The sequence below is a fragment of the Magallana gigas genome, chromosome 2 (genome assembly GCF_963853765.1).
Source record: "Magallana gigas chromosome 2, xbMagGiga1.1, whole genome shotgun sequence".
Taxonomy (NCBI): Eukaryota; Metazoa; Mollusca; class Bivalvia; order Ostreida; family Ostreidae; genus Magallana; species Magallana gigas.
This window is the reverse complement of record NC_088854.1, coordinates 7,638,158-7,658,786: the sequence shown is the minus strand read 5'-3', so window position 1 is coordinate 7,658,786 and position 20,629 is coordinate 7,638,158. Positions and strand designations below refer to the sequence as shown.

Genomic DNA, 20,629 nt, shown 5'->3' with positions numbered 1-20,629 from the left:
ACCAATGAGTCTGAGTGACCATGAATTGCTAGAAATAATGTCTTAAAAACAGTTATTAATATAACTCCCTTTTCTTTTCAAAACTGTGGATGTGAAATATTGACCCCTGATTTGATAAACTTTTCATGGTTATCCTCCACACCCCTGCGAATGTGTTCGGAATGTTTTCTTTATCGTTGCTAATTAAGTAATAAATCCAGAGGTGCTCGAATGAAAGTTCACGAGACTTCACCGATATTTGTTCACTTCCTGTGAAATTTCGAGCGGAAGTATAAGTGTTCGGATAATATTCTCAAAATACGTAAGTACTGGTCGTTTTTCATATCATATCCTACTGTGATTTATGTTAAAACGGGAAAAGCTTTCAAGATGTATTTATATTAAACGATAATATTCAGAACAGAGTTATCGTTATCGAAAATAGAACCATTTGGGTTGCTTAATAAAATCATAGCCATGTTTGATGCTTGTGGTGTGCAATACCATGTTTGAAAAAAAATAATGGGTGTCTGTTTTGCATTAAAACTTAGTATATCGAGCCATTTTCAAGGAACATTCTGCATAAAATGGTATAGTCTGTTTCACTATTGATGTTATTACTAGGTCAGGCGCGGATCGAAAATTAATCCTCAGGAGGGATCTCTTTTAAGCATGTTAGTTGTTGCAACAGCAGACAAAAACTAATATTTTTGTATAGTCACATTTATTTCTAGAACACATTTTATTCACCAATTAATGAAGATAAAGTTTAAAATCAATAAACCGCTAGATTTTATATTTGACTACTATATTAAGAACCTAGATACATGTACTGTGAAATAGACTTTATACACGAGGTACGATTTTTACTGCGAAACTGAAAAGGTCAAATAAAACCACGTGGTCTAAAATTTGAATGACAATAACATTCGCAGGGGTGCTCCATAATCATGATATTTTGACATTGCTGTCATTTTTTTCTGAGCTCAGTATTATATAAAATTGACTATTTTATATAAAGAAAACATTTCCATTTACTTGGGTCTTGTTGATGTCACATCATGTGTATACATGTTCGTATTAATTAGAATTGTTGTTAAAGTTATAAAATATGATATATTCTAATTCATTATTGTTTTTTTTACAGATTCTAAAGGAAAAGGGACAAGGAGCCAATCCACGTGACATTGCAGACAAAATCATTCAACACCTCCCTCAGTCTGACTACTTTGAAAAGGTATGTATCGAATAATTTGAATTAATGTTACTGAATCATTAAATTGAAATTACCTTGCATTAATATGAGCAAAACTGCTAAAATTTAAGATGAATGCTCAATATTCTGAGCAAGAAAAGTCACAGTAAATAATTATTTTTTAAAAATGTTATAGGTACTACACATTGGCAATACATGTATAAATAAATTTGTTGTGAATTATCATGTACCAGGTATACATATCTGTACATTTTGCAGGTTGAGGTTCAAGGGCCAGGATTTATCAATATATTTCTCAACAAAGACTTTGTAGCTGACCAAGTGGGTGAGCTGTTGAACCGAGGGGTAAGGCCACCAAGGTTAGGGGTCAAACGAAGGGCACTCGTGGATTTCTCCTCCCCTAACATCGCCAAAGAAATGCATGTGGGACATCTTAGGTAAATACTTTTAGATATAGATATATTGAATATTAAAAACGAAGGAAGTTTGTTTCTCCTTTTATAAGCTCTCAGTCAAGATAATATCATAGACAAATATATTGGCAGGTCTACAATTATTGGAGAAAGTATCTGCCGTCTGCTTGAATGGGTCGGCCATGATGTTGTGAGGATTAATCACCTTGGAGACTGGGGCACTCAGTTTGGCATGCTCATCGCCCACCTGAAGGACAAATTTCCTAATTACAAGGTGGTCTCCCCACCCATTGGTGACCTGCAGGCTTTCTACAAGGTACACAGTCATAAACAAGATTGATTTCAGAACCATTGGCAGTAGGTGTTACTCTATGTATATCTTTTGTTGAATGATGTTGAGCTCTAACCAGAATAGAAACCAAGTCAGATTTGTATTTAGTAACAATCTAACTTGTTTGATTTATTCAACATAATCAGTTTCTTTAGAGTTATTCCTCTTCCTTTTATTACCACAACCGTAGGACTGCTTTGATTGTTAGTCCTGAGTACATTTATGCTCCACTATGTATTTGTCCAGGCATACATTGTTTTATCATGTCTATTCAACATCCATCAGTCAATCTGTTGTCCTTCTATCATGCTTTCTTCATTTGCATTTAGCTCAGTTTCAAAGAAACAATTACCTACTTTTATTGATGCACGAGGGTATGCTCAATTCTACTGTAATTTTTTTTTAACCCTGGCCTTCCCTATGACCCTGACTTATTTGCATATGGATTAATTATAGTAATTTAATTGTGTCATTATTTTTAACCTTTACCGTAACAATGATTAATAAAATGCAATGTATTTTTATCTTATTGACATTTAATCTGTAACCTATTCAAATTTCCAAAATATAGAATTGCTAGTAAAAAGTCTGTATCCTAGTATTTCTCTGCCTTGAAAGGCTGATAAATCCAAATCTTGAAACAGTTAAATGGTGAACATGAAATTTCTCTCAGTGACCAAATAGATCCCCTAAAAGTAGACCAGTCTGTAACCAATTCCCCATTGCTGTTAGAAATTACCTTTAGATTTATCTAAGTGGCACTGCCTCAATGACTAATTAAAAACTGGATTATTGATATACTGTGGAATCATTAGATTTCGTGGTGGCTCAATTTTCGTGGAATTCGTGGGTACCTCTCATCCACGAATTAATATCCCCCAACAATTAATAAATTAGGATAAAAAAGACATATTTCCTCTGTAGGTTTAAGAGGATACACGAAATTACGTCCCCACGAACCTGTAAAATAAGCAATCCACGAAAATTGGCCCCCACGAAAATTAATGATTCCACAGTAGTATGTAAAATCTTGAGATATTACAGTATGGACTTTTTTAAATTGAAGGAATGTATATGATTATGGGGATATTTCATTAAATAACTCTGAAGATTCAAGTGATTAAACATTAGAATTGTGTTAGTCTTTGTGTAATTTACATTTTTATTTACATTATGATTTGATGTATTTCGGATTTTCTTTTAGGAGTCAAAAGCTCGATTTGATTCTGATGAAGCATTCAAAAAGAAGGCATATGAAGCAGTGGTTCAGTTACAGAGCTATGACAAAGATCACATCAATGCCTGGAAACTTATTTGTGATGTCTCACGAAAAGGTCTGTCCTCAATTTTTTTAATATTAAAAACAAATTATCTGAAATTATCAGCGAAATGTCAGAGAGAGAGAGAGGGAAATGCTTAGAATTTTTTTTAATACCAGCTGTAATTAAAACCTTGTCTTTAAATACATTTTCTCAGATTTTGATATGGTGAGTAACATGTTCATGTAATATTCATTCCAACAAAACTTTACTAGTATTCTATTGCCATCAACATTTCAAAATGATATACAATGTACTAATGACTATTTTTTGATGAATTCCTCTACTTCTTTTGACAGAGTTCCAAAAGATATATGACCGTCTTGGTGTGTCTATAATTGAAAGAGGAGAATCGTTCTACCAAGAATTGATGAAAGATGTGGTCAAGTTACTAGAAGAGAAAGGTCAGTGTAAATAGCTTACAAATGGATACTGGGTACTTGCCTACTCTGGCTGGAAGAGGTCTTTATTAAATTAAATTAAATTCCCCATTTTTTGCCAAACATGAAGTAATGCCATTAGATCTTTAGCAATCTGAAATCTCACCATGTCACTGCAAAAATTTGAAAACCAAACCCCATCGCTGCAGGAAGCAAACACTAGAATTGTTGTATCCAGGTGAGCATTGTAACCTTTAAGCTTCTTTGTCTGATACAGGGAAGCTAGAGCTGGATGATGGGAGGAAGATCATGTTTGTACCAGGATGTTCAGTTCCTATGACCATTGTTAAATCAGATGGAGGATTTACCTACGACACATCCGACATGGCCGCCATTCGGCATCGACTGTTTGATGAAAAGGCGGACTGGCTGATCTATGTAGTAGATGCAGGACAGGTACTGTTGTGTGTATCTATGTAGTAGATTCAGGACAGGTACTGTTGTGTGTATCTATATAGTAGATTCAGGACAGGTACTGTTGTGTGTATCTATATAGTAGATTCAGGACAGGTACTGTTGTGTGTATCTATATAGTAGATTCAGGACAGGTACTGTTGTGTGTATCTATATAGTAGATACAAGACAGGTACTGTTGTGTGTATCTATATAGTAGATGCAGGACAGGTACTGTTGTGTGTATCTATATAGTAGATTCAGGACAGGTACTGTTGTGTGTATCTATATAGTAGATTCAGGACAGGTACTGTTGTGTGTATCTATATAGTAGATTCAGGACAGGTACTGTTGTGTTTATCTGTATAGTAGATTCAGGACAGGTACTGTTGTGTGTATCTATATAGTAGATTCAGGACAGGTACTGTTGTGTGTATCTATATAGTAGATTCAGGACAGGTACTGTTGTGTGTATCTATATAGTAGATACAAGACAGGTACTGTTGTGTGTATCTATATAGTAGATTCAGGACAGGTACTGTTGTGTGTATCTATGTAGTAGATTCAGGACAGAAACTGTTGTGTGTATCTATGTAGTAGATTCAGGATAGGTACTGTTGTGTGTATCTATATAGTAGATTCAGGACAGGTTCTGTTGTGTGTATCTATATAGTAGATTCAGGACAGGTTCTGTTGTGTGTATCTATATAATAGATTCGGGACAGGTACTGATGTGTGTATCTATATAGTAGATACAAGACAGGTACTGTTGTGTGTATCTATATAGTAGATTCAGGACAGGTACTGTTGTGTGTATCTATGTAGTAGATTCGGGACAGGTACTGATGTGTGTATCTATATAGTAGATACAAGACAGGTACTGTTGTGTGTATCTATATAGTAGATTCAGGACAGGTACTGTTGTGTGTATCTATATAATAGATTCGGGACAGGTACTGATGTGTGTATCTATATAGTAGATACAAGACAGGTACTGTTGTGTGTATCTATATAGTAGATACAGGACAGGTACTGTTGTGTGTATCTATATAATAGAATCAGGACAGGTACTGTTGTGTGTATCTATATAGTAGATTCAGGACAGGTTCTGTTGTGTGTATCTATGTAGCTGATCTATGTACTAGATGCAGGACAGGTACTGTTTTGTGTTTCTATGTAAGGTTAAGGTCATAGCAGAATTATATATAAAATCCTTGTCCGGGGAATATCTTCTCTCCCCTAGGTCCATTCATGGCCTTGAATGAGTTAGTAGGTCAAGGTCATATTGATGCAAAAATTCTAAATATATATATATATATATATACTTACCAATGAGCCATACTTTACATAAACATAGCTTTTGAGTAAATGTTATGTAGTGACCTTGAAACCAATTTCAAGGTCACAGCAGAATTATATGAAAAATCCTTGTCTGGAGGATATCTTTTCTCCCTTTGCATCAATCTGGCTCAGACTTTACTCACATGACACCTTTGATCAAATAGTATGCAGTGACCTTGAATGATGTTTGTAGGTCAAGTGTCAAGGTCATATCGGATCACACGGAAATCCTTTATTAAGAGCATATAAATAAATACTTTCCACTTAGCCCTATTTTGCTAATACATGTATTTTACTTAAACAGAGCTTTTAGTTAATGGTATGCAGTGATGTTGAACCATGTCAATGTGAAGGTCATATTAGATCTCTTTATAATCAGTTTTAGATTACTTCCCATTTGCTTTAGATTTGCTTTAGATTGCTTTGTCTGCATAAAAGAAAAGGTTACCAGTACCAATTTATCTGTTTAGATCTGTCTTTCCCTTTGTAGGGCTTATCGGAGCAACATCCGTTAGACTTATATTGATACTCAGCATGACTTTTATAGATTTTTAGTTCTTAGGTTAACATTTTTCAAAGGTACATCGAGTTCTTAGTACTTTAAAGTATTGATTTTATTAAATTTCATGAAAATATTAACACAGCCCTTCTCAAAATTTGAACATAAAATCACCATTTTTGTTTGTTCATGCAGTAGTTTACAATGCACTACATTTACATACATCTTTTTTTTTTATCATGGAAAATATAATTAAGCACATTAAGCTTTCACTACCATTTTCAATGTCATTCAACAAATACATTAAGGTTGATTTTTTGAACAGGGTTCCCACCTTCAGCAAGTGTTTGCCGCTGCTGAGGACCTTGGGTGGTACAACAAGAAGCTGACACGGGTGGAACACGTGGCGTTCGGAGTGGTCCTAGGCGAAGACAAGTAAGTATCGGACCTCTAAATGTGGTGGTACTACCGTTAATGCAAGAACTATGACTTGGTCATATGTGCATTACTTCCAATAGTTATTACAATAGTAAGCATTTTTATTGCAACAGCAGGTTCCAGTCTTAAGTTGATTGAATTGCAGAATTGGAGGGGGTGATAAGGGGTCATACAGTTAATTTCCTTCCCTACTGATCCAGAGTTCAAAGAGGGCAATCAAACAATTTTTCATAAATGTCCTGAAAGCATTTTGTGTGTGGTACGCAATTCACACAAATTATTTGACAGCATTTATAGGATTATCACTTAGTGAAAGTGAAAGACCATTAATGCTCTCATCAATCAGTTAGCCAATCAGGACTTTAAATTCTTAGCCCTTTGTGTTCATATTTCTAGTGCAATTATGTCCATACCTTGAGTGTTATTGTTGGGTTGTCATTGTGAATGATGGCAAATAGGATCACAAGGAAAGCCAAATAAATAAACCTCCATGACAACCTAATGGACAGAAAGTTGTAGATTTGACTGGGATGTGCTCATCTGAATTTGAATTGATTTAACTTTCCAAAGAATACATAATATTAAATATGTATACATGTGTAATATGATAGCATTTTCAGTGTGAACAAATCCAATTATAAAGATGGATGACCTTCCATAAAATTGTATGTTATTTGTGTCGCTATAGACACTTGTAATAGAAATGGTTTATTACCACAATAAAAGTATTCCCATTGTGGGAATTAATCATATAATTCTGACCTTTTGATATCTTTATGTTTCTTAACGTAAATTTTTGTCTACTTATAAAAAATATCTAAGGTAGGCAATTTTCATTTCTTAAAAACCATTTTTAACTGTTCCCTTTAATGTTAGTATGTAAGATATAAAAGGAAAGAATATTGGTATATTTCCAAATAAATTTAAACATAGAACAATTCCAATTACCCGGTTTTTGCAGTTTATGTTGATTTTCTTTGCTAAGGTAGCACGTATTGAAATGAAATTTGGTCTACAGATTTATCATAATAATATCAAGGTCAACTTCAATTTTGGGTAGAGAGCCATTTTCAACTGAGTTACACTCCTTGGATTTAAAAAAAAATTCCAATCATATGCATTTTCTGTTCATTTTCTTCATGAATGTTTCCAAGGGAGGAAGGGGGGGGGGGGTATAAGTGTTTCACAAAGATCTCTTGTTTGAGTATTGTATGACAAAGTGTCATGTGAAAAATAATAGTTGTATAATGAAATTGTAGTGAGCAGATTTTGAATTTGTGTTTTTAAAGTGTGTTTTTTAACAGTCTGAGAATTTTTAATGTAGCGTAATCATGTGACAATAGACTTATCATATTCTTAAAAAAAATTACCCAATATTTTAATAATAAAGGATTTTATAGTAGGCAAAAAAAGATGTATACTAGAGAGTCTTATTGTACAAAGCATTATATTAACTATTTTGCTTCCATACTGTCAATTTTATCTTTTATGAGTAGATTCATTTACATAAATACCATATTAACAAAACTCAATTTGTATCGATTGAAGAAAAACTTTCCAAAAGTGTTGATGGAGCCACACTGTCCAATTATACTAAGTGTATGATTTTTTCTGGGTGCGTAGTTCCAAGAATCCCAAGGGTGTCCACTCCTTACCTATTTTCTGTACACAACTTTCCCTTTTCTTTTCCAGTTATTCAACTTAATTATCAAACTTTTTTAAGCAGTCTGATCAATCAGTAGGGTATCCAGGGAAGGGGAAGTGTTTCTCTGCGTAAGTGCTAGTGTTGCACTGTGATGTTTATACACATTCTAAACAGCCCTGGCAGTGCTGTTCAAACATTTTATTTTAGTCCAGATGACAAACAAGAAATGAAACTTGATTGTTTTATATAATCTTGACTAAATTGTTTTCCAATCCTTTGGTTTAGATGACTGTGCAGCAAGCTGCCACACTGTTGATATTTCTACTTAAATGTCAACAGCTGTTTCTAGCAATTGCAGGTAATTACCAGCCATAACCATCTGAACCAGTTTACATCTTTGCGTAGGCTGAATTAAAACCCATCACATAAAAATCAAACCGGAACTGAAACTGAACAGGGCAAATTGAAAGTGAAATATTTTTCATCCTTAAAATTGTGAATCTTGAAGACTTGATGTTTGTAATTTTGACGAGTTTTTTCACGAAGAAGTCGTAAGAAGACAAATAAAGATATCTCAGAAGTCTAGTCTTTTTTAGTTCACCTGAGCCAGAGGCTAAAGTCAGCTTTTCTGTAGAAGATTTGATTGTTTTCTGTTGTTATTGTCTTCATCATTGTAAAACTTTTCACAATTCACATTGTCATCTTCTTCTCCAGAACCACTGGGCCAATATCAACTTATCTTGGCACAAAGCATTACTGAGAGAAGCATACCTGTTAACCTTTCAAAGCTGCTATATGGGAGAATCTCCCCCTTACCAACTTGGCTAAGGGGGAGATTTTGCGTAAACGACGTTTTTTCACGTGAAATGCAAATATATATTAAAAATACTGTTAGATACCTTATTTTACCATTGTAATTAATGCATTTGCAATCGTTTTAAATTTTATTATTTCTATGACTACCAGTGTGCAGTTACAACTTGTGTTGCTGTACATGTTCAGAAAACTATTATTTTGTTTGCATGGTACAATACAAGAAGTCAGTAGTGCCACTTTTTATATTAAGTCTTCTTATTGTTCAGTATATTGAACCATCACTGCATGCTGACATCTAGGGTAAACACAGAAAATTTATTTTGCGTATTTTGAATTTGCAGTGAAACCCCGTTAAGAAAAGACCAGTAAATAATATTCATTAAAATTATTTTTTTGCCTTATATATAGGATAGATTTTTAATTCACAAAACATGTATTTCTCCAGTATCATTTAAAAATGATCTCTGTTGTAATATCTATAGCATCCCTGTAATTCATAGTACCGGTACTATAAAGTTTAAAATCTCTTTTTTATCAGTAGATTGTATAAACACTCAGTGTTCCAAAATCACTTTGATTTTTACCGACCGTGCTGGCCAGACAGAATTAGTCACGACTCACTGCGCATGGCTTGGGTGCTTTACCTGTGCACCTGTTAAGTGACACCACTGGCTGTGTATTGTTTTCTTTGGTGTTACAGAGTAAAATCAAGATTTTTTTTTATAAGGCCTATGCATAACTAAATACGTAACTGATTTAAGTCAAAACCGGAAGTAATCGTAAAAAGTAAACTGGACTATAACATGTCATACTATTATCACGGTAGACAGTACTTGGATGGATTTTGATATATTCAAGCTACACAGCAGCTTTTTTTTTAGCTCAAAATCAGAGAAAAACCCGCAGTGGTTGTTGAAATTTGCATGTAATGTTTCAGAAGTTTTTTTTTTTTTTTTTTGGGGGGGGGGGGTATTGGGAAGACAAAAACGATTGCGGGAGAAATTTGTCTCCTGCGCGGGAGATAGGTTGCATGCGGGAGATCTTAGATTTTTAGGCCGTTTTGCGGGAGTCTCCCGCGCAATGCATGAGGGTTAACAGGTATGGAGAAGGGGATTTATGTTTGTTCAAATGAAAGGCCACATCCTCTTTAAAGGGGATATAATTTAGAATTACCCTGTTATTGAAAAAATTATGGTATTTTTCAAAAATCTTCTCAAAAAACTATTCCGCAAGAAAAGCTCAGAACTTGTAGAAGCATCCTCAGGTAGTGTAGTTTTTTCAAATCATGGTCCCCTGGGGTAGGTTTGGGCCACAATTGGGGGATCAAGTTTTACATTAGAATATTTAGAGAAAATCTTTTTCTCAAAAACTATTTGGAAAGAAATGTTCAAATTGGTGTAGAATCCTTTCTTCCATTGTCACAGTTTGCAATAATTTTAGTTTCAGAAAATGGTATTATAAAAACTATTCAAGATAATATAAATATTAAACATTTTGAAAATGCTGATATTGATGAGAGCAGTGGAATTCATTATTCCAATATTTAACCTTCACCTTTATTATGACCTTGATTTAACTATATCTCATTTTGTGTTTTTATTCTTATCAAACTTCTTACAAGGATAATCATTGGTGAGAAGAATTGAATAGTACTATCAAAATTTACTTAAATAACTATTTTTTCACTATTTCATATTTTATATACAACTTTGTGTTATATAAACTGTAAAGTTCATGTTTTCACACTTCATACAAAGAATTAATGGGATATTGGGGTAGTCTTTAGCATCCACTTTCGTATCTTAAAGTACAGTAATTTTTTTTTACCTTTGGTTATGGGATTTGGTTTATAAATTTCGATTATGGTATTATTGATTTGTTTAGGATGATAAATCTCTTCCACTTAGAATAGTACTTTAATGAACACTGATCCTCAGCAATGTTCGACAACTCTAAATAATCTGTATTTTATTGTGATCGGCTTCGGCCGATCACTGTTGTGTCCATATGAGGCATCCGGCAAATGCTTCCACGTGCGCACACATTCCGCTTGCATAAGTAGTTCTTATAAAAACTTAAATTTTGGTTTAGTATTTATATAACACTTTACTCAATTTTATTTCAATTAATTTACCTTAAGAGATGCAAACATACATAAAATACAGTTCGACCTGTTAATTCATGAATGCATATTTTGTCTTACGCGTAAGAATTTCAATCGAAAGATTCATTCAGTAATGCAGGTGACCTCGATGAACTGACCTCAATCATAAGAAGATGATCCATGAACTGACTTCGATCTATTGATCTTGCATAATAGTAGCTAGGAAGACGGCTTGATTTATAAACAAGGTTACGTTATAATGCGACCTCAGGAGCAAGTTATGATGGCGTTCAATGTTTTTCAGTCGCATTAAATTATTTAATACAACTCTTTCTTTGTATACGTGTTAATTAATGCTCTTTGAAGAGCCCTATTCAGTATTCTGAAGATACATTAAAATTTAATACTTACGTTAAAAATATAAAACTAGACAAGGAGTTTACGATCGGTTTTCCCCAAAGTTATTTCAAAATTAAATTTGTTGACGGTTTATAATGATGAAATTATGGTGTACAGATTCAAAATATTCTATATTTTGTAAAAATACACATCTTAGCTAGCCAAGGGTTTTCGGTCCACTTTGCTGATGAAAAATACAGTACTTTTTTAATTATTTTACATCAAACTGATCGTGTTGATTGCTTCTAGCTATCAATATATCATTATTGCCAATCATTTCTTTAAAAGGAATACTTGTTTTTATTTGTACCATAAATTTGCCTTTAATATAAACAAATTTAGCAATGTTCCACATTTCTAAAATTATCCAGAACTTTTTTTATTGGTACCATAAATCTGCCTTCGATAAAAAATTCAAAAATTTAATTAGTCTTGAAGTATTAATATTATGCTAAGTCATTCAACGAACTGCTTGTTTTAGTGGCTTCACTGTGACCTAGAGGTACAGGAGTATGAGCCACCAATGCGCCCCGGTACAACCTTTTTTTTTTAATTTGATCTCAGCTTGTATATGTTGTCTACTATAGTATTCCATTATAGTCATTGTGGCCAAAATTGCAATAGCTTTGTTAAATGAATGGATACCACCAAAAAAATGTCTTTCTATTTTATTTCCTTTATAAAGTTTGAGGAATAATTAACAATTTTATGATGAAAAAAATACTTTGAGGCTGAGGATTGGAGAACAGGCTTAAATGGATGTTTTGATTTGGGTTATACTTCTCAGAAATTCTGATATTATTCAGCTGTAACAGTAAAAAAAAAATAAAAGCTTATAGTTAATATTGTACCGGTAGTTCATGTCACCTGTAGGTGAACTGACAGCAAGTGTTATAATTTTATCCCTGAACTGTGGACCACATCAATTAATTGTGTTAACTGTTCCTCTCTCATGAAGAAATGCAGATTGAGATTTGTAATTGGTGCTCGAGATTGAGCACAATGAAAGAAGATGGAAGTAATTGTCAGTTCTCTGGTGCCTTCCTGTGATGTGCTCCTTAATGCACATCAGAGATGATGGCCCATCATCAACACTGCCTCGAAGTCAGAGTGAAACATCAGTTTTCCCTAACAGCATATTTTTTATTCTTCTCATCTTGAGTTTAGTCATGTCTATGAAAATAATCAATAGAATCATCAGGGAAAAATAGAGGTTTTCTAGATCACAGTTTACGGTTAGGAAGGAAAATTGCCTATTAATGATTGACTGTTTCTTTTTAGCACGTCTTTTCTCTGGGGTTGTCCTAGCAAAATTGCAATCAACAAGCTATTGTATTTTTTGTTACTTAGCTGTCATGTTTTATTTAGTTAAACATTATTTGATCTTTTCAGGTATGGAGATATTTTTTTATTCTAATGTGTATTGATTTGGAGTAAAACCGGGACACAATTTCTGATTATTTATGGAATAATTACTGCACTTACTCATAAGATTTGTCTGTCAGCAGGTAATAGGTTTTTCCTGGTAAATTTGACAACTGATAAATAAGACTTGTTTAGCATACAGAAATGATTGTTTGGGCTTTTAATGAAAAATGATTCAGAGTTTTTGTATTTTGTATGCTTTGGTTGTCCTGGTTTTACCGTACTTTATATCTTAACCAATCTGTATGATAATTCTGCATGAGCGAATCGGTTTAATGTGTAGCTCTTCTCCACCCAAAGATCCATCATATTTTAGTTATCTGAAGCAAACAAAACATGGGTTTTTCTGTAAGGGGAAATTCAAACTGATATTGTCAATCTGGCAAATTCATTGATATAAAAGATCCATAGTATATATACTGGTACCTTAAATACGAAATATGGAAGACAACAACTGTATAGAATTTTTTGTTTTAATTTTTTCAATAAATATCATTAAATTCTTGTCTTTTTTTAAAATAGATATCCGATATTATGATTTGTAATTGGTATACAATTATTACTGCCTTTTTGTGTCTAGTAAGAATACAAGAAGTACAAATTTCACTAGGGCAGGGCTAATATTGTACGAAAAATACCCAACAGTAATTGCATTTTTAGATGATATAGTGATTAAATGATAATTAAAAGCTTATCAATTTGAGCCTTAATTAAGTAGTTAAGTGAATTAACACCTTGCTTAGATCATGGCCAAATGTAGAGAGAGATGTGGTATTCCATTAGTTGACAATTAAGAAGACGATAACCAATCATATCAATATTAAGAAATTGTAGATTTTTGGTCCAATGTAGAGTAAAAGTCATATGTTATTTCACCTGGAAGGCCTACTCCAGGTGAATATTGCATTTTTATTTCTAAAATGTTGGAAATCAGGATCGGGAATTATCCTATCATATGATGAAATTAACTATCATTATAACTACATTTGTAGTATATTTTTAGATGCAAACCTTTTTGGAGCATTTTATAGATAATTGGAGCTTATCCACATTACTGCACCTGGTATTAACAACAGAATATGTAAAGCATATAGGCAAAAATAAGCAAATTCTTAGGAAAAATATACCATTATACTTTAACCACTAAGCTATGATGATATTCAATCAAATTGATCAATACAAGCAATTTTACAAAGTATTTGTTTTGCCATCTTGTGATGGTGTGTCTTATAAAGCATAAGGTTTGATGAAGTGATCTACCTTACAGGTAATTTGGATCAGAATTAAAATTAGAAATTGCACTTTAATGAATTTCTTGCATCAACTCAACAAAAAAATCCACAAAATTGGTCCTCAGCAAATATTGATGAAACCTATGTACACTTTAAGGATAATGAAAAAATAATTGTCTTTAAAAAAAAATTCAGAGTATTTAAGGACTTCCAAATCAGTATGTATAGCTTGTGCACTATTTTATGGAGGAGTCTAATCTTAATCATTTAATCGGGTCAATCTGGATTGTCCAAATTGTCTGGATAAATGAAGCATGAAAAAATTTAACCAGCATACTAATGATAGAAAGATTCATATCATTTTGAAAATCAGTTCTCTTTATCATTTGATGATGGGAAGGTGAATAATCGCGAGTTATTGCAGATAACTGACACTCCTCTGTGTGACTTCTTAGGAACAAACATTAGCCAAGATTGTCTTTTATATACTGTTAGTACGAAACAGATAAAATGTCTGGCACTGAGTTACATTCATCTCAAATTTCCCACTTGTAGTATAAAAAGCGAGCTCATTCGTCTGGATATAAATTGAATAAGGAGTAATCTTGAACGTAAATACTTATTTTTTTGAGATTGATGATCTCTATATGAGTAGGAGTGAAGAACATATAAAAACAAGGAAAACTCTAGAGAATTATTGTAGAAGTTGAATCAATACTGTAAAGGTTGCAGAAGTATAGAAATCTAAGGCCACAGAAAAAAATCAGTCATTACTGCTGTATAAAGCATATTTATTTCCTTGATGTAAATCTTTATATTAGATATAAAGACACTGTCACACTCAAATTGAATGTCCAACAATAGTAAAACTTTTATATCCATTCATTTACATTTTGCATGCGTCCTTTTCTTTTTTTTTTGCAAATATGTTCTATGTCATGAAAGGTCTGGTAAAGTTTGTTGTATTTGGCAGTAAATTTGGAACAGACACTACTGGACTAAGTCATATTCCATAAAGTATAGTATTTATAATGCATGTGTTTTGTACAAACTTCTGTGGTTCTTTTTCTATTGGTCTGCTTTCGTTGATATCTGTTGATATCCATTGGACCCTTGTCACCAATGGACAACTAACAGCAGTGAAAAATATAAACTGGACTAACATTGACATGACTGGTACACAGTCATGTTTAAATTTAAATTACAATTTAAAAAATTGTTTTGTCAGTGTCTCATGATGGCTTCATCTGTGAATTGTTGGTTATGATATCAATGACAACATCTTGTTGATATTTTATGGTCAATGACAACATTTTGTTGATGTTATATGGTCAATGACAAAATTGTGGTTAGTTGACCATCCCTTTTATGGAATTTTTTGTTTGTAATTGTTCAGTTGTTATTTGTTTTATACATTTAATTTCCCTGATACAGGGAATCTCTTAGCAGTAGTGAGGGTGACATTAATCAATGGGTAACCAACAGACTGCATTTTGTGGCTGTTTTTTTATTTGCTGGACATCTGTTGGGGTTATCTGGTAAGGCCTAACCTTGCCTATTTCATTACAGTGGTCTTAACATCATGTTACTCCCTCTCATTGAAATATCCTTCATCATCCTATGTTATACAGTTCCTCTATCCAAATATGTAAGTTAAATTTGAACTTACTGATTGAGGTGAGTGTCCTGATATTTAATGAGTTCATTAACCAGATAGAACTTTCCCAACTCTAGTGGGCATAGCTAATCATGCTGTGAGTCATAGATATCAGATATAAAGTCCCAGGCAGCATCAGACAGATTTCTTAAACGTTTTAACTGTCTTTGTTCAAGAAAACTAAATACAGTCAAACTTCGTTATCTTGAACTACAGATTCGAGATATCAAAGTTCAACTGTATGTTGAATTCTTTTTTTGATTTAATGAGAGGACAATACACAATACTTTGATAGGGGAATGCTGGTTAAGGCACCTATCATAAATATTAAGCATTTCATACTTGGATATGGCAATAGGTAGAACTGTTCAATTGTTTATCAGGTTGGTGTCTCTAGGAGGGTGCTTAATTTGATAACTGTGGTGATTTCATTATTTATTTAAGCAAGCAGAAATTAATATGTACATATAAAAAAGGTCATGAAATCTGTAATTATGATATTCATACCAATGATCTCTTTATTAACACAACCTTCATTTTTTGATATACATTGCATTCAATTCAGTCTAACATTTCAAATTTCAGATGCCCTCATTCAAGAGTGTCTTCTGGTACATAGTTATTAATATGGTTTTGCAGAGTTATAATCCTCTCTTGAACAATCCTTGGATTGCTATACCCCCGCTCCGAAGGAGAGGGGGTATACTGTTTTACCCTTGTCTGTCTGTCTGTCTGTCTGTCTGTCCGTCCGTAACAAAAATTTCTGTCGCATTTATTGCAGATGCTTGAAATTTTTACACAGTGTTTGTTAAGGCATGCCATATTGTGGGATATATTTTTGTACCAATCGGACGTCAACTTCCTGTTAAATGATGACTTTGCTTATTTTTTAACCAAAATTTTCAAACAAATTTTTGTCAAAGAATTCTCAGTAACTGTTTATTACAGATGCTTGAAATTTTTACACAGTATTTGTATAGGCATGCCATATCGTGGGATATATTTTTGTATCAATCGAACATCAACTTCCTGTTAAATAATGACTTTGTTTATTTTTATCCAAAAGTTTCAAACAAATTTTCGTCAAAGATTTCTCAGCGGCTATTTATCGCAGATGCTTGAAATTTTGACACAGTCTTTGTTAAGGCATGCCATATGGTGGGATATATTTTTGTACCAATCGGATGTCAACTTCCTGTTAAATGAGTACTTTGTTTATTTTAGCCAAAATTTTCAAACAAATTTTCGTAAAAGATTTCTCAGCAGCTATTTATAGCAGATGCTTGAAATTTTAACACACTATTTGTTTAGGCATGCCATATTGTGTGATATATTTCTGTACCAATTGGATGCCAGCTTTCTGTTATATGTTGACTTTGCTTATTTTGCATATTCACATCAGAGCGGGGGTATCACTAGTGAGCATTGGCTCACAGATATATTGTTGCAGAAATTTCAATTAATATCAAAGTTATTGAAACTGTCAGATAAAAACTTCAGAGACTAAAACATTTAACACAGTGCTATCTATCCTAACATTGTGAGTCTTAATGTAGGTAATCAGCGATTTTCCTCTATATGAATTTATAGGAAGAATGATGCTAAAAGAAAATTTTTATCTGGAAGATTGCCAAAAGTTTCATTGTTGGTTCCAGTACTAGTATACTGACAAAGTCTTACGTACACACAATAGAATTAGTCTTGAAGAGTTTCATAATATCTTTATTGTCTAGACTTGTAAGGAAAAACTTGTTAATGTGCAAGAATTTTTTTGTTGTTGCTTATTTTTTTAGATGAACACTATAGTTATTCATATTGTAAGACCATTTGGTTAAAAAGTTACATTCTTCAGACCCTATGTAAACGACAGTTGCAAAATTTTGACAATTAGAAAGCTTTTTTTCAAAACTCTGTCAAAACAAACAATGTGATAATACACAGAAAGTATTCTAGTTTCATGATATAATTACAATGAATGCAGTAACAAGTCCATAGATTTGTGTCTACAGTATTCAGACCTGTGTATTGGAAATGTGATCTTCCTCATGATTGGATGTTGGAACAGCCTCTCTTTGATAACACAAACCAAAGCACTTCCTGTGGAGTGAAAATGTAATTTTCTGGAAGCATTTATTAACATTGAGGTCAAGAATCAAGATGATTAGTGGAAAGACCAGGGTTTGAACTGTAGAAAGAGCTATTGTCAAGGTGATCAAGTTGACATATTTTGAAGCTGAGAGAAATGATTTAAGTATGTCTGTTATAAACATGGGCAGCACACAACACAAGAAGGTTAATACTAGCGAGCAAGAGAGTTTGATGAAGCATGATGAGGGGTCTTTCTCATGCGCTCTCTCACGAAACTCATCGGCTGTTGTCTCTGATATTGTTAAGAGGGGAGGTAACTCGGGGGTAATTTCATTTGAATTCTTTTCACTTATACAGCTGGTTTGAGATTTTTTTTCTTCATCCTGAACACTCTCTGAAGTGCAGTTATTTTTTACTAATGGCGATTTTTGAGCCATCTTTATTCTTTTTATAATGTCATCTTTATCATTTGCTTTCTGCAGAGATTTCTGAATTTCTGTGTCGGAAGAAAAAGGAAAATCAGATGCATGTCTCTTTGGATTCTCTAGCTGTGCTTGTAATGCTTGAATATCAACAGAAAACTTTCTAACATAATTGTATTGTTTAGCTCTCTCGAGTGGCTCTATCCCTGTAGTCCCTATCTGTCCAATCGTGTGACGACGTCGCCCCAAATAGGCAGCCATATTGACTCCTAGGTGACTCCCCTTGGATCGTGATGGGGACGGCAAATCCCCAAGAGTAGAAGTGTTATCTTCTTTACCCTGGTAGGCATCTAGAAACTGGTTCTCAGCTTCTTCCTCTTCTTCCTCTTCTTCCCCTTCCTCCTCCTCTTCCTCTTCCTCTTTTGGGTCAGAATGTCGAAGATTTCTGGAGTTTTTCACAAGCACCTTTGGGATGATGGTTTTGTTTTGTGTGTGAGATTGCAAGAAATTGGAAGATAAGTCCAGGTCTGATTGCTTTGCTCGATATGTGACCACAATGAAAGATATCATTCCAACCAAAACAAATACAATGATTAGAATCCATAGGCTGAAGTAGATAATTCTGAAGAGGAAGGATTTTGGATTTAGAATGTGGAATGATGCACTAGGTGACGCTGTTGTCTCTTCTATGTCTGAGAGAATGCCGTATCCCAATGCAGGGCAGAGAATGACGAGAATGGTTGAAATCACACAAAATACACACAGTGCATATCTGTAGATTTGAGTGAATTTCTCTGTGATAATGCAGAGGTTCTTTAGACTTATGAACAACAAAACACAAGATATGGCAGTAAAGAAAATCAAATATGCACTGGTAGAAACATACTTCAGCTCCATCCATGCAATATTAGAATTTAGAAAAAGGATTATCCTGGCTAGTTCAATGGGACAGTAAATCAGGTCCATTGACAATGAGACAATGGTTAGCAATAGGAGTAAGGCATATCGTACCTTTCTGAACAATTTATTCCTGCACAGCGCGATGAACACAAAGACATTCCCACTTGTTCCTACTAGGACAGACAGACTCAAAACACTGACAGAGAGAATGGCGGTTGGCTGCTCCAGAATTTCACTGTAGGATGAAGTAACATTAAGGTCCACAGTCTTATTGCTTTCACCCATGTTGTCTGTTCCAGGCTATGCATTAGACATCAAGCAGACTTCTTGTTAAAATCCAAATTACTCCAGCAACTGATGGGAATGTTTTACAGTCCTTGTGCTTTATGGATCCATTCCTTGAAAAATAAATTTCATGAGTTGTAAAAGATGCAGATGGGAATTTCGTTGACATATAAAAGCAATTTGTCTGAGTAATTGTCATAAAATTGTCATGAAAGGGGGCTGTCCTTGCATGAGCTCTTTTGTTGAGCAGTACCTCTCTGGAACCAATTCTGAGAGGACTAAAATCTCTCAGTTCAAAGGGCAGTTGTTAGACACATTATTTCATAGACACAATAAAACTCCATTTGCACAGTCAGTTTCCTATATGATTGTATAAATACATCAGGATATTTTCACTCTTTCAACACAAATAATATTAAAGACAGTTAATTTTGCTTAATTGATATTCACTCATTAGTACACAATAGTCACATAGTCCCTGGTTGTTTTGTGTATTGTTTAAGCTACCTGTAATATAAGATCCTGGTTGATGAGAGTGACTGTTTTCTGTGACTGTTTCCCAGTGTTCGGTGTGTAGCTGACTGTGATCAGCCAACTGTCACTTATATATACTCTCCTCCTCTGTATTGATCTGTATCAGGAGAGAGCACAGAAATACACATCTCCTGTGACTGTTACAACCATAAGTAAAGGTCCGTGGGGTTCAGTGGTAAAATTACATCACACCACTCTCAGTACAGTCAGATTTTAAGTACCTGATAAGTCTATTGTCTAGATTCAATAAACTGCCATTAGAAATGCATTTAATAACAAACATCAATATGTGGTAGAGAAAGTCTTAGTCTATAGCCATTAACAGCTTGTTGTCGGTACATTGTGGCACTCAAAGTCAGCTTTAAATTTTCATTGATTATAGATTAAAACTTGATAATGAAGGTATCTAGTCGACTCTCTCCTCACTATGATCAGATTTCTCCTTCGCCTGCTTCTTCTTTTGGAATGATTAGAATGTGCCTGATGAATCAATGAAAACTTTGGAATTAATTTGCTTGATTATTCCAGTTTATTAATGAATTGCTACTTAACTTTCATAAATGGCAGAGAATCTTTGAATTCTGAATGCTTCCATTCAGTGATAAAAATAAAATTGGAGTTTGATTTTTTTTACTTTTTGATTAATAAATTTCCCTGCGGATTATTATTCACAAAGACTAAAAATACATCAGTTTTCCATCCACTAATGAATGACGTGCAAAAAAGGAAAACATTTTTATCATCCAACATGAT

At 33.6% G+C, this 20,629-nt stretch overlaps 2 protein-coding genes across 2 annotated transcripts in view; one reads left to right on the top strand and one right to left on the bottom strand.

Annotated features, from left to right (window-relative positions):
* Window positions 1-20,629, top strand: part of LOC105334153 (arginine--tRNA ligase, cytoplasmic) — a 41,072-nt gene that overhangs the window by 4,251 nt on the left and 16,192 nt on the right. The window contains exons 4-10 of the mRNA XM_034443964.2: window positions 1,127-1,216; window positions 1,454-1,632; window positions 1,741-1,924; window positions 3,144-3,273; window positions 3,558-3,662; window positions 3,916-4,094; window positions 6,257-6,366. Of these exons, the coding sequence (XP_034299855.2) occupies window positions 1,127-1,216; window positions 1,454-1,632; window positions 1,741-1,924; window positions 3,144-3,273; window positions 3,558-3,662; window positions 3,916-4,094; window positions 6,257-6,366 (977 nt within the window). The remainder of the gene's footprint in view (window positions 1-1,126; window positions 1,217-1,453; window positions 1,633-1,740; window positions 1,925-3,143; window positions 3,274-3,557; window positions 3,663-3,915; window positions 4,095-6,256; window positions 6,367-20,629) is intronic.
* LOC105334147 (uncharacterized) lies at window positions 17,354-19,982 on the bottom strand. Its single transcript, XM_011437481.4, has 2 exons — window positions 19,850-19,982; window positions 17,354-19,455 (listed from the first exon to the last, which is right to left on the bottom strand). Exon 2 carries the CDS (start codon window positions 19,340-19,342, stop codon window positions 17,660-17,662), a length of 1,683 nt encoding a protein of 560 aa, XP_011435783.1. The 5' UTR covers window positions 19,343-19,455; window positions 19,850-19,982; the 3' UTR covers window positions 17,354-17,659.